General features: G+C 40.4%; 1 protein-coding gene across 3 annotated transcripts; it reads right to left on the bottom strand.

Annotated features, from left to right (window-relative positions):
• Positions 1-3767: 3767 nt before the first annotated feature.
• LOC142112076 (uncharacterized) lies at positions 3768-14037 on the bottom strand. 3 transcript variants are annotated; one of them, XM_075193924.1, is made up of 7 exons: positions 13589-14037; positions 9844-9999; positions 7800-7991; positions 7621-7720; positions 7405-7502; positions 7179-7290; positions 3768-4807 (listed from the first exon to the last, which is right to left on the bottom strand). In XM_075193924.1, the coding sequence occupies exons 2-7, from the start codon at positions 9910-9912 to the stop codon at positions 3822-3824; spliced, it is 1557 nt and encodes a 518-aa protein (XP_075050025.1). In that variant the 5' UTR covers positions 9913-9999; positions 13589-14037; the 3' UTR covers positions 3768-3821. The 3 variants fall into 3 exon arrangements, with proteins under 3 accessions (XP_075050025.1, XP_075050024.1, XP_075050023.1); XM_075193923.1 differs by having other exon boundaries at positions 3768-4810; positions 9844-10011; positions 13589-14036; XM_075193922.1 differs by having other exon boundaries at positions 3768-4810; positions 13589-14036.
• Between the last annotated feature and the right edge of the window lie 686 nt (positions 14038-14723).

The raw sequence follows: 14723 nt of genomic DNA, 5'->3' as shown, positions 1-14723 counted from the left end.
ACCCAAAACATCGAGAAAATCCGGATCCAAAACACAAAACACGAGACCTCAAAAGTCGCCCGTGCACATCCCTAGTTTTTACATAGAAATTGTATCATTTAAATGGACATTTTAATTGCAGGTCCTTTTGGAAATTCCTGCTATTGGTGTGTAGTCATAGGATATACAGTACATTGTGCACATACATATTGACGTATATGTGGCGCCTGGGAGTTCGTCTATGTATATATTATCACATTAGTGTGTTTGAAAGGTCATATTACATGTGAATTTGTGACCCTATAAATGTACGTTCTGGTATTAGGTTCGGCTGGAATGTGAAAAAACTGTCACATGTAAAAATATAGGCAGAGGCATGACCTCCGCCAACACTAAGCATGCATAAAATGCAAGTCCTTTTGTAGGGAGGATACAGGTCCTGCAGTCACATGCTAAAGTGGGAGGACCACAGTGAATATGCACTCCTTATTAAAACATCTCACCATGCAAAACAAAGTCTAATTTTCACATGCTGGTGCAATACCAAGTGCATGAGAGCTTTAAACCACATTCAGCAAGGAAATTCCAGATTCCCTTAGCCCTTACCATAGGATGAAGCAAAATTTTGCACCCCTGCAGACACATCTTGACCACTTGTACAAAAATAGCTGCAGAGCATCACAAAATTGTGCTTATCACATATTTGAAGCTTCATAATCAATCCCTAATGACAAAGTAACAGATTACAGTATTGATTATATGAACCATCTCAAAAATTTAATTAGAGGCTATCATCATCATCATCATTTATTTATATAGCGCCACTAATTCCGCAGCGCTGTACAGATAACTCATTCACATCAGTCCCTGCCCCACTGGAGCTTACAATCTAAATTCCCTAATATAGACACACACTCACACACAGACACAGACAGAGAGAGAGACAGACAGACAGGGAGAGACTAGGGTCAAATTTGATGGCAGCCAATTAACCTACCAGTATGTTTTTGGAGTGTGGGAGGAAACCGGAGCACCCGGAGGAAACCCACGCAAACACAAGGAGACTATGAACAAACATACTTTAACATTGCCTCAGTTCCCACATGATAGCTCTAAGTAACTGACAGGATTATATATTGCTCAGTACCCTACATAACGTCAAGGTGATCCTGTTGTTACTGTGAACAGTGTGGATGATATCGAACAGAAAAAGTAGTTGCACACGAGTGAACCTTTACAATCAGACTTTCCCCAAGTATAAACCACATTTTATATATATAATTCTAAAGGAAAAAGAAAAGCACAGCGCCTGATAGTGTAGTACTTCTGGAACTATAGTCAAAAAATGAAGATTATATAGTATATGATTACTGAATAGATTCTTTAATAAGGTGTGTAACAATAGTGGTCTTCACAGGTTGTGGCTGGGTCGTGACTCCTGAGCTCAGCGTGAAAAGAGACATCAAGAGATTTTGAGACTCGATTACCACTACAGATAAGCGATTTGTTTCTGTTCTATTTGGTACACACAATACATACACGGGGTGTTTTGGTGTGGGTTATCATTCTGAAACAATATCACAGTATTTCTGCTTTCCATATATATTTTGTATATGGTGTGGAGCGTTGGACAGTACCCGGGTGCAGTATGTGAAGACCACTAATGTTACACACCTTATTAAAGAATCTATTCGGTATGCATATGTGAAGATACCGGGTTTATCTGGCCCAGTGCTACCCAGTACCTTCTAGGATTCGTATGGTCACTCAGGCAAAATGCAGTTATAAACATACAACAGTATATTTATTGTCATACAAACAACACTAGAATGTTATATACACACAGTAAATAAATGCCAGGCAGATTTACCACATTATCTGTCCCTTCCCCAATATCTTAAGGAGATATAGTCACCTGCTGTCCAGACTTCACGACCCATGGATTTCTATCAGCTGCATATATAGAGACTAGTTTGAAAACGACAATCCAAAACTAGATGCACCTTCATGAATGAAATCCCACACTGAACCCCCTTCCCCCTCTCGAGTTGTTCCTTATATCACAGGTCTAATTTCCACAGTCTTTCCCCTCCCTGGGCAAACCCCTGGGTCTATTCTTCTTAACCATTGGCCAGTGCAGGACTAGGGGGTTTAGACAGGGCAGTGAAGATGAGATGTCCTTTCACAGAAGCCCCCTGCTGGGATGCAGACAGAACGTCTGGACTAGTCCTAAGGAGAACAATTGATGCTTAATTGGCTTCCCCTACTTCCAAGGATAAGGTAGCAGTGAGCCCCTCCTAAAATTAACCCCTTACACTACTTTGTGATGTCACAGGGTCACCAGCTATTCCATGCTTCCTGTAGAGGAAGGAGGGGGGAGAATGAATGCAGCTCCAGCCCTCTCACCTGTATCCTAGACACCACCTGATCTTTACCCATAACCCTCCTGGCTTCAGTTTAAGGACAATGAATAACATTACTTCAAGTCATCAATATATAATACACAATATACATATTTACATTGAATTACAATGTCCCCTTAACCACATGTAATTGGACAATGCAGTTGTAGTCTGATGAGCTGGGGAAACAAAAGAAGGGCTATACAAAGTATTTGCTATAATTCACATATCACACTCGTTTTGTCACAGCATATACTATATATCCTTTATTTATATATATATGTATATATATATATATATGTATGTATATATATATATATATATATATATATATATATATATATGTATATATATATATATATATATATATATATACACACACACAAGTTAACCCGTGCATGATACTCATGCATTCTAGTCAAATCAAGCTACTTAAGGTGTTAAAAAGGTTCTTGTCATGCATTTGGGCCATAGCCCAGGCCTCAACCACCAACCACTCCCCACTGTCACTTCTCCTTCAAGAAATATATATATATTTTTTTTAAATCTTTATAAACACTTTTAACAATTAACAAATTAAATTAACAAATTAAAAACATCTTAGTATGCCAAATTTCAGCCCTTTCTGAATTTTTTTTCCCACACACACTAAGAATTTAATAGGTCAGTGTATAACTCCGCCCAGCAGGTGGCGCTGCAGCTTGGTTTTATTATTTCCACACACAGACAGACTAACACACGCCACTAGACATTTATATTATAGATATATATATTGCAATATGTGGAACTAACATTCCCTGTTTTTAATATAGAACAGTACTTGATATAGCATTAATTATGTGTTTGGAGAGTGCAGAGTATCCCTGTTTTCTTGTCTATATAATGTGGGCAACCCCCTCTTGCACCCCAGTCTGTACATAGTGAGTGCAGAGGACCTATGTCTGTTTTTGTTTATACAATGTAAGTCCCATGACTCTTGCACCCCATTCTTTACATTAATTAATTCCAACTTGTGTCAGGTGAGTCCCAGGTCTCCCATGGCTGCTAGTGCTAGGGAAAGACTTGCCTTTAAAAGCTGTGTGCAGGTAAGCCTTAAGCCCAGATAAAATAGCATAGCATTTGATCATGTTAGGACTGACCAGAATGGGAAGACTTTGGTGTGAGTTGGTCAGCTTAAACATATATTGCAATATGTGGAACTAACATTCCCTGTTTTTAATATAGAACAGTACTTGATATAGCATTAATTATGTGTTTGGAGAGTGCAGAGTATCCCTGTTTTCTTGTCTATACAATGTGGGCAACCCCCTCTTGCACCCCAGTCTGTACATGGTGAGTGCAGAGGACCTATGTCTGTTTTTATTTTTATATATATATATATATATATATATATATATATATATATATATATATATATATATATATATATATATGCCTATTTTAACATTGAAATGGTTTCTTGCCTGTGTGAGATCTCTGATGTAGAACAAGGCTTGATTTATATCCAAAGCATTTCCCACACTCAGAACATGGAAATGGTTTCTGGCCTGTGTGAGTTCTCTGATGTTCAACAAGTCTTGATTTCTGTGTGAAAGATTTCCCACACTCAGAACATGGAAATGGTTTCTCACCTGTGTGAGTTGTCTGATGTTCAACAAGTCTTGATTTCTGTGTGAAAGATTTCCCACACTCAGAACATGGAAATGGTTTCTCACCTGTGTGAGTTGTCTGATGTATCAAAAGACTTGATTTTTGTGTAAACCATTTCCCACATTCAGAACATGGAAATGGTTTCTCACCTATATGAGTTCTCTGATGTTTGGCGAGTCTTGATTTCTGTGGGAAACATTTTCCACACTCAGAACATGGAAATGGTTTCTCACCTGTGTGAATTCTTAGATGTCTAATGAGTTCTGATTTCTGTGAGAAACATTTTCCACACTCAGAACATGGAAATGGTTTCTCACCTGTGTGACTTCCTAGATGTCTCCTAAGACTTGATTTTTCCGTAAACCATTTCCCACATTCAGAACATGAAAATGGTTTCTCACCTGTGTGAGTTCTCTGATGTCTAATGAGTTCTGATTTGTGTGCAAAACATTTTCCACACTCAGAACATGGATGTGGTTTCAAACCCGAGTGGGTTCTCTGATTATTATGAAGAGATAATTTAACTGTAATGCATTTCCTGCCCTCAGAACATGGAAAGATCGTATCATTTGTATGAGATGTATTAACATCTATGTTTGCATGAGAACATTCCGCATGACTAAAGGGCTCAGATGATTTATCTGCACTGTGAATTGGATGTATATTTAGGGCAACAGGGTTTTCTCCTGGATAATCTTGTGTGATGTTATCTTCTATTTTAAAATCTGTAGATAAAAGAAGTTGTCCCTCAGAGATATTCCTGCGTTTGCATTCATCTGCTGGAAATAAAATAAATATATGGAGTTGCAGGTTATATTGCCTAACATTTTCAAACCAAGAGCAAGTCTGTTTACTTTCAAATTGCAAACTACAAACACTTTATTAGAATTATAAAATCACATAATCAAGCACATTGCATAGATCCAGCCACAATTCAAGCCAAATCGCAGACTTTGGTAAGTAACAATTCCCAAGCAACTGCCCTGCCAGCATCATAGGACAGGAAGCCTCATTAGCCAGTGATATTGTTCAACTAGACACTGCCTGCAAAAACTGGAGAGCATCGGGACAGAGTACGAGAAGGGAGCAGGGCACAGATGGGCAACAGTACAAACTGGAAGAAAGCATAAGAGCAAAACAGGGCACAGGAACAGATTAGCAAATGAAGAGCAACAGTAAAGTGTATCCAAGCACAACTGGGAGGGGAGCTATTGTGGAATGACGGGTGTGTGGTTATAATTCTGTATCTCCAGGAAGGTGGAGTATGCGTGAAGTGTATGTTATAATGATGTGTGTGTGTTATCATCTGGGAATCAACTGGTATTTTACTTTAGTATTACAGTGTTAATACAGCAAATTGATCAATTATTCATGGATTATCACAAGGGGAAATTAATGGGTAACATCACATACACAGAGAGGATTATGGGTATCATCACAGGAGGTAGTGTACAGGAGGTTCATGGATTGACATCCCAGGAAATACACCGGACAGTGTGAGGAGTAAGATCTCTGGACTGGTAGCACACAATGATATGATGTGAGGACGACAGTGGGTGTCCAATAGGGGCTGATGGTTCCTGACTCTCCTGCTGGGCAGATTTATTTTACTCATTATTTTGTACTGAAAGATGAGGGTGTAGAATAAATGAGAGTTCATAATCAGAGCTAAACACATTATGGAGTCTGTTCCAGGGCTCTCTGCTGCTACAGTTAAACATGTGGGAGAATGTGGCCTCAAAGAGGCTGACTAATAGACATAAAGACGTTGCATGGATGGCTCTCAGGACATTCATGCACCCCCGGAACCTGTGCAGATATGTTCACTGCCCCTTCTGCATAACCTGAAGGGAAACAGCTCAGCATATTTTTTGGGACTGCCCCACTGCACAGCCTGTGTTGGATGCCTTGGAACACGAACTTAAGGATAGTGTGCACAGGACTTGCCTTTCATACCATTTAATTTATGGATTATTTCCTGGGACCCACACTATTGGGGCAATCCAGGAGCCCTGGCACCTTATGAACTGCTTTAAGGACGTTATTTGGCTTGCCAGGAATCGCCTCATTTTAAAAAAGGAAAAGATGACTATCCAGGACTGTGGCAGGCTGATCTACAGCCTACTAAGAGACTATAATCACCATTGACAGCCCTGAGCAAGATGATTGATTGTTGTCTCCCTCTTCTCCTCCCCCCCCATGTGTATGTTTTGTCAATAAAGCTTTCAGCTCCCTTCATCATCATCATCATTTATTTATATAGCGCCAACATATTCCGTAGCGCTTTACAATTGTGGACAAACATAATAAACAAACTGGGTAAAACAGACAAAGAGGTGAGAAGGCCCTGCTCGCAAGCTTACAATCTATGGGATAATGGGAGATTGACACATGAGGTTAAGTATACATTTTGCATCTTGGCCCAGCCAGACTGCAAAGGCAAAAGTAACTCATAAGCTAAATGATCCCGTCACACAACAATGTTGGTCAGGGGGTAGTTGTCTTGTGTGAAATTGTGTAACAGGCGGTAAGGTAGTGAGGTTAAGAGAGTGGTTGAGGAATATTATAAGCTTGTCTGAATAGGTAGGCTTTCAGAGAACGCTTGAAAGTTTGTAGACCAGAGGAGAGTCTTATTGTGCGAGGGAGAGTTCCATAGAGTGGGTGCAGCCCGAAAAAAGTCCTGTAACCGGGAATGGGAGGATGTAATGAGGGTGGATGAGAGACGCAACCCATTCCACCATCACTGTTTGAAGTTTTGTTGAGATGTCTTGCCTTAATTTATGCACCCTCCCCTATATTTGTGTCTGTCCTCAATAAAGCTTTGGGCTTGTGATCCCCCTCACCTACCGTCCGCTCACAACCACTGCTTATTTGAAACTGTCATGTTGTTTAAGTTTTGCATGGTTAGTGCAGTACTTAATGTATTGTGTAGGATATCATATCTTGTATTGTACTAAAAAGGATAAATGAACGGCGTATTGTGCTTTCAGCTGTGCTGTGACTAGTACACTTGAATGTAATCTATTGTATGTATTTTGTACCTTTATTGCAAAAAAAATCTTTATTTTGTATAAAAAATAAATGATTGTTGTAGTGACTGAATAAGGAGAATATGACTCTCTTGTGTAATAAGTGTTTATTACTCACCTGTGCTGATATCTGTAGGGATTTCCTCCTCCTTACACTGCTGATCACCCCTCACACACGTCTCTCTTTTTCCTTCCATCATTTCTACTTTAATGTCAGTGAGGACTTCATCCTAAATAGTCCAGAAAACAATAAAAAATATCATAATTAATAATATCTGATTTAATCATTTGAGATGAACGATTTGGTGAGTTGGTATTTGGGGGGACCCTAAAATGTCATCTACCTTATACTCCTGTGAGATACTGTGATTTTCTTTGGTACTTTCCTGTGAATAAAGAGGAGGGAGATATCTCTCTGGGGTATTTCTGTTATTGGATCCACCTGTAGGAGACACAGAGTGACTGATTACATTGCTTACATGTGATTATAAGTTTGTGTCTGTACATGGTGGCCTTCAAAACGTCTCTCCACGTTACCATAAATTTTCATTTCCTCTTACCCAGTGATGTGAGGATCCGGTGATTCTCCGTCCTCACGTCCTCGTACAGATTCTTGGACCCTTTTAAACTCTGAAACTCCTCCGGACACTTTATAGGAACCTGACATACACAATGACACAGTCATCATCCAGACACATCCCCTAATGATACTATATAATGTCCCATTCCCAGTATTCACCTCTCCAGTCAACGGTTGGATTAATGTTTTGGTCAATTCCAGGATCTTCTGGTCATTGTCTCCCTCATGTATCAGTGAGTGAAATTCAGGCACCGTGATGGGGCTCTGGGTCCTGCTCAATCCTCCTGACACACAGGGGCGGCTCCTGGGTGTCACACGCTCACCAGATCTCTTTATCACTACAGTACAATCCTGTGTATTGAGGCATCAGTAAAAAGGTAAATGAAATGGATAAAAAGAATCGGCGCTTCTCTATATAAAATAACCTGCTGCTGAAAAAAGGTACATATAACTTGATAAAAAAAAAGGGTTCAGCGCATAGCTAACAATATGACCAATTGTAGATGTAGGACACAAACAGAGGTAATGTTATAGCTCTTTTGCGGAGAATGTATTAATTAAAGGTTCTTATCCTGCTCTTTCCCTCTTAGTATCAGTGAAATAGATTCCACAATCCAGTAGCCTCCATATATTCACTCCGGAATTGATGTCCTGATGATTGTTATCCAAACGGTGCTGTTACAATCCAGTTACAGTGTCCTCACACGCAGTGGAACGCAGGTGGACCGCATAAGTCCTTCTGGCGCTTCCTTTCCTTACGGGTGCCCACTGTGTACAAAAATCCAAAGATGTATTCTGATGTGTATGCTTTCATCCGACGCGTTTCGTCCTTACCGGACTTTCTCAAGGATGATGTCACTTTCAGCTGGTGTTGTTTTTATAGGGCTGTACAATCAACTTTATTGTTCATGACAAAATGCACATATTATGTAAAATTAAAATTCTTCGTGATAGTTTGTGAATAATCCATTGTTACGCACATTAATCACTTATGTTAATAAAACCATGTAAAATAATAAAAATGAAATAGGGATAAAAGCCACAATTGAAACATAGGTTTCATTCAAGTTAAAAATGGCCACAAATCAAATTCCTGGTTTAACCCTAAGGGGGTTAAAGTTTTCAGTTTATAAATAAACTCTGTCTCTATTTTTGATAGAGCTGCAATGTAATTTCCTCCTCTCCAAGTTTTCGGTATGTATTTTAGGCCTATAAATTTTAATCCTCCAGGATCTTTATTATGATGTAATAAAAAGTGTTGAGGTATAGTGTGAGTATTGGTGCCATTCTTGATATTTCTTATGTGCTCACCAATGCGTATTTTTAGTTTCCTTTTCGTCCTACCTACATATTGGAGGCCACATGGGCACTCCAATAAATAGATGGTACCTTCCGTATCACAAGTAATTCTATCTTTGATGGAATATGTTTCATTAGAGGTCCTGGATACATAGGTTAGTATTGGAATATAGTCGTATTGATGTTTGAATTCCTACAACATAAACAATTGTTGCAATAGAAAAAACCTACTTTAGTATTTTTAGCTTTTTCTTTTTGTACAGGTAAGTGGCTTCTTATAAGCATGTTCTTCAAATTATCAGCCTTCTTATATATGATGGTGGGTTTCACAGGAATAATTTGTCTTAGATGTTCATCATGTAGGAGAATAGGCCAGTGTTTTTCTATGATGTTTTTTTTATAAGACCAAAGATAATGCAGAAGATGAAAACAAATTTGACACCGCCTTCATCACTAGATTCAGTAGTCATTTCTACATTATAAAAAACATCATAGAAAAACACTGGCCTATTCTCCTACATGATGAAAGAGCAGGGTAAGAACCTTTAATTAATACATTCTCCGCAAAAGGCCGCTTTGTATCCAGTGTCTAATTTGAAGATACTTATAGAAGTCACGGGCTGGAATATCACATTTGACCTTGTTTTGTACATTTTAAAAAAAAAGTCCAGGAAAGTGGAAATCATCCCAATTGTAATATTTAGTAACACCTAAAATACTGCAAAAAGCTGTAAATCCAATGCAGTATATCCCAACTTTTGTGAAGATTGAGGGACTGATACTTTTATCTGAGACAGTCTACCTGCTGCTTATTTACAGCTGGGCAGATGAGAAGACAGTCATGTCCCTGTTTTATTAATAGCAAGAAGAATGATGTCACTGTGACATTCCCAGAATCCCTCACCTCTCCAGTCAGCAGGTAGATGATCTCCAGGGTGAGATTTAATATCCTCTCACTCTTGTCCTTGTCCATCCTCAGGGAATCAGTGATTGACACAGAACAGGTTTCACCTTCACTTGACTTCTAGTAAAATTCTCTGGTTCCTCACAGCTGAATGGTCTAGGAATAAATCTAATATTCATTATAAACATCACAAAGTGCACATGTAACTTATTAAATATGAAACAATGAGGGTCTTGTGTACAGTTGGGAATAAAATACACATTTCCGTAGAGCGCTACAAATGCATAAGTCCCTATGTAGAGTGAGATGCATCCTACACTTACTGCCCTGTACACTTAGAGAGGGGGAAGGGGCAGGGCAAGCATAGGTCACGTACAGTAAGGGTGTATCCCATAATTTGCATGGCATGTAGAGGTGGAAACACCATCAGATAAGCCTGTCCTGTTGAGGGTGCCTGACCCCTAGAGCAAGATACATGTTGAAGGCGAACCTTATCAGTGTGTTAAAATGTAAAAAAAAAACACACTAGGCTAATAGCAGAAATATCAGGGGGACACCCATGTGGTCCCCCCAAAAAAGACAGTACCAACCAACCCTAGCCATTCAGCACAGATTGAACCCAATGGGCTTTGTCTTTAATAAAAGAAGTGTCATTTTAAAAAAATGCCGGTAATTGGCAGTTCTACGGAACCGCCGCATAGTAACTATACCCCCAAGCCTCTTTATACTAATCTAGTAGATCAAGGTCACAGCTGCAAAATGTTATAACATTGGCCTAATGTTGTAATAGGTGTTGAGTTTGTTGTGCTTCCTATTGCTTTTCATCACTGATTGGCCCCTATCACCCTGGGGACTTTATCGATCTACATCACTCTTCCATCTTCAAGTTGTAAACATTTTAATAAATATTTGCTATTTGTCTTCCCTTTGGCTGACTTGTGACTTCCCATTTCTCTCTACCTCTCCCCTGATAACATACCTTGCCAACTAGTATTGTCGTCCTGACTTTCCTTTGCTCCCTTCCTTAGCTGTATTGTTTGCTACTGCACCCCCAACCACTCTTCAGTGGCCATAAGCTCCTTCTTGCATGAGACATTAATGCTAGTGTGTGTGCCTACTGTTCAAATTGAACTAGTCACCATTTCTCATTAAGATGTTTAACCACATTGGGCCTACTCTTGAAAAACAAACAAACAGTTATCACCCTTATAAAACTTCTACGATAAGGCGAACATATTTGCAACCACTTGCTGTATATATTTATTCTCTGGTTTTACGCCATCATTCCCTCAATAAACATTTTAATAAACAAACAAAAGACAACAACAACAACAACAACAGAAAACAACAACAACACAAAGCTATTTAAGAGCACCAGACCAAGAACAGATACAGTTGCCTCCTCTAAATACAGATGGGAGATGAGTCATAGAATGTGGGTGGTGTTTTGGAACCCCCCTAAAAAGATGGACGTGCTGATGTTTACATTCTTTTCCTAAATTCTTGTTTCAAGTGTTTATAGGTCTTTTGTTCCTATAGCTCTTTTACAGCTTTTATGTCTACTTAAGCTCTTTGGCTTGGTTTAATAGCTCTTATTACCTTTACTATTATATTATCTAAATGCTGATGTTGGATGTTTTTATTTTCACTTATACACAGTCAGCTCTACCTGATTGGGGCCAGAACTGATGAGGTTCAGGGCGCTGCGGAATTAGTGGCGCTATATAAATAAATAGATGATAATGATAGACAAGTTAACCCGTGCATGATACTCATGCATTCTAGTCAAATCAAGCTACTTAAGGTGTTAAAAAGGTTCTTGTCATGCATTTGGGGCTAGGCCAGGCCTCCTCAGGAGAAGAGCGTTACTTCCCGACGTAAGCGCCCTTTTTTAACGTGGTTTTGTCCACATGTCTCCACCTCATCATTCTTCTCCATCACCTCATCCTTCATCTTCATCACCACATCCTTAATCTCCATCGTCTTACTGTTCTAAAACCTCTCGATACACAACATTTCTGCTAAACACCATATCGCTGTGCTCAATCAGTCTTCCTTGAAGGGCAGTATTCATAACCTGCACTTTCACATCACTGCTTCTCCATACTCATGAAAATGCGACATACAATTGTCCATGACCAAACACAGGCTCTGGTAAATAAATACCCACACGGTCAAGAGTTTGAGCCCTCAACTGGTAAATTTAGCCTTTACTACCCCTCCCACAGGGGGAAGGGGGGATGATAGAAGTTAACTGGCTTCACTATTATCATTTTTTTGTCAAATAATGTCAGTATACCAAATTTCAGGTCAATTGGATGAGCCCTTTCAGAGAAAATAGTTTTTTCCACACACACGCCGCTAGGCTTATATATATTAGATGATGATGTGTGGTATAAATGTGGTGGATAATAGTAGCTATCTAACCAGTGGGAAAAACAATAAAATAGTAGTGGAAATAGGGTGCAGACTATATGGTTATATATGTGTGGCTAGGTATTGTGAACGACAGCTATAGTGCCAGTGGGGTGAGGCTGTTGTCTGTAGGCTGAGCTCCCCCGCTGTGTAGGGCATCTGTGTTTGTTAAAATAAAAACATCTAATATCAACTTTTACACAATCTAATAGTAAATACAGTAACAGCCACTACACCGGGAAAAAGGGCTGTAAACACTTGAAACAATACCTTAGAGCAGTGGATCCCAAACTTTCTCAGTTCGAGGCACCCCTAGGGTCTCAATAATTTATTCAAGGCACCCCTAGGCCAAAATAATTACCAAGTAGTACCCCGCTTTGCTTACCACCGGCCCTGGCCGCGGAACCCCTGTGAGATCGCTCTGGCACCCCAGGGAGCCGTGGCACACAGTTTGGGAACCACTGCCTTAGAAAAAGACCTTTAACATCACCACTTCCATCTTTATTTTAGGGATCCAAAACACCACTCACATTCTGTCACATCCCCATCTGCTTCTTCAGCTGGACAAACAAGGAGTTATCCATAGAACTAATACACCAAGAGCCAACGAGAGGAATCTCATCAACCACTTCACTCCATGTTAACACCATAAATAAGTGGATTAATCCACTGAGCAACACACAAATGGCTGTATTGGGATATATATGTGTTCTTTTAATAAACTAAATATATTTTTTATCTTTGGTCAGTAAATGTCTATTTTAGTTTATGGTGAAACAAATGTCTTAGATGGATTATTCGTTTGTTGATTTATATGCTTTTTAAGCCTTATTAGACAGTAAATGTGATTGTGTTTGGTGAATACGGTCCAATACAACCTTGTGGCTATAGCGAGGTGTCCTAATCTGTTAATGTTACAGTTTTGGTAGGGGTGGGGGTGGCAATTTAAACCTGTGGATACTAGCAGCTTGTTTTTGGTCCCTTTTAAATGTTAAAACACATTAACCTAGCGCAGTGATGGCTAACCTGTGACACGCCAGGTGTTGTGAAACTACAAGCCCCAGCATGCTTTGCCAAGTAGATAACTAGCCGATAGCTGGCAAAGCATGCTGGGGCTTGTAGTTTCACAACACCTGGAGGGTCACAGGTTAGACCACCATTGACCTAGCGCCTCCCTTCCAGTAGTAAATGAATAGTTATAGTGATTGGGGCGTCATAGTGAACCTAATATAGATAAATGTGCTAATCTGAGTAGGATCTTTCTTTAGCGTTCACTTCAAGCAAAGGAGAAACCGCTAGTGACTAATATATTATTACAGTTCAACATTACCTCCGCCTTGTACAGGGCCCGGATGTAGTCCTTGTGTGACCACGCCCCCTGTGCAGCTACACTGTTTCTATATGTAACGCCAATACTGTGTCTAGCAGGCAACGGGAAAATGGCCGGCGCTGCTCTGCACAATACAGTAATAATAACATTTTTTTTTAATCGTGATTACATTGCTAAATTAAAACCCCTTCACCTCTCTCCCACCTAGTCTATTTTCACTTGCCAGTAGAGACGTAAGAAGGATGATTTGTAACAGCTTAATCAGTGGTATAAAGAGTTTCTATGACTGTATTGTCCCCAGTGCAGGGCAGCGCGGTCATTTTCTCGTAGTCTCCCAGACACTGTCGGTCTTAAAGCTATATGTCCGCCACTGACATCCACTACACAGGGGGCGTGGTCACATGCTCCCTCAGACGCCATCTTACAACCTGGCGAGTTACATCCGAACCCTGTACAAGGCGGAGTTGATATCTCCCTGGACAGCGGGAATTGCCTCCATAGTGTGACCCAAAGTTTTATGGGCAGCTTTGCCGGCAATCAGGACTTCATACATGTGGTGTGAGCTCCCGCATCAGCTGCTGCATAATCCTCATTGGGCTCCGTGCTGCAGTCAGCAGAGGGCTGTTAGTAATAGCAGAGCTGGTTATTATAATGGCAGAGCTGTGGGAGACTTAATACCCAGATTACAGTTACACCCCCATACACACACCATGACTAGCCCACAACCCCCCTCCCCCCCTACTATCACCTCCTACCCAACCACCCCCCTCCCTGCCCCTACACATACCTTGTCTAGTGCTGGAGAATAGCTCCCTACCCCCTACTACACCCAACAAGAGTTCCCTTTCACCTCTGTGCCCTCCTGTTACCTCCGTCACCCTTACCCATTTTCTCTACGCCCCTTCAAGGCCATCTATTCCTTTACCCACAGTCACAGCTGCCTACACCACCCACATTGACCACAGACCAGACTTCCCCCCTTCATCCTAAGACCCTCTTACTGCAATGTACATATCAGGCCCCTTCAAACCTTTATCGCAGCCATTACTCCCCCTCCCCCTTCCACCTCTTTACATATCATATAGACCAGGCCTGTCCAACCTGCGGCCCTCCAGGTGTTGTGAAACTACAAGCC

The sequence above is a fragment of the Mixophyes fleayi genome (genome assembly GCF_038048845.1).
Source record: "Mixophyes fleayi isolate aMixFle1 chromosome 12 unlocalized genomic scaffold, aMixFle1.hap1 SUPER_12_unloc_2, whole genome shotgun sequence".
Lineage (NCBI taxonomy): Eukaryota > Metazoa > Chordata > Amphibia > Anura > Limnodynastidae > Mixophyes > Mixophyes fleayi.
The sequence above is the reverse complement of the archived record's forward strand: the minus strand, read 5'-3'. Positions and strand labels throughout refer to the sequence as shown.

What these genes read in the sequence shown, in the direction of transcription:
- LOC142112076 (XM_075193923.1), bottom strand. Translation starts at nt 9,912, where the DNA reads ATGGACAAGGACAAGAGTGAGAGGATATTAAATCTCACCCTGGAGATC. An exon ending in TCTACCTGCTGACTGGAGAG is followed by an intron (nt 7,992 to 9,843) that starts GTGAGGGATTCT and finishes CTCAATACACAG; the next exon opens with GATTGTACTGTAGTGATAAA. An exon ending in GTATCTCACAGGAGTATAAG is followed by an intron (nt 7,291 to 7,404) that starts GTAGATGACATT and finishes TGGACTATTTAG; the next exon opens with GATGAAGTCCTCACTGACAT.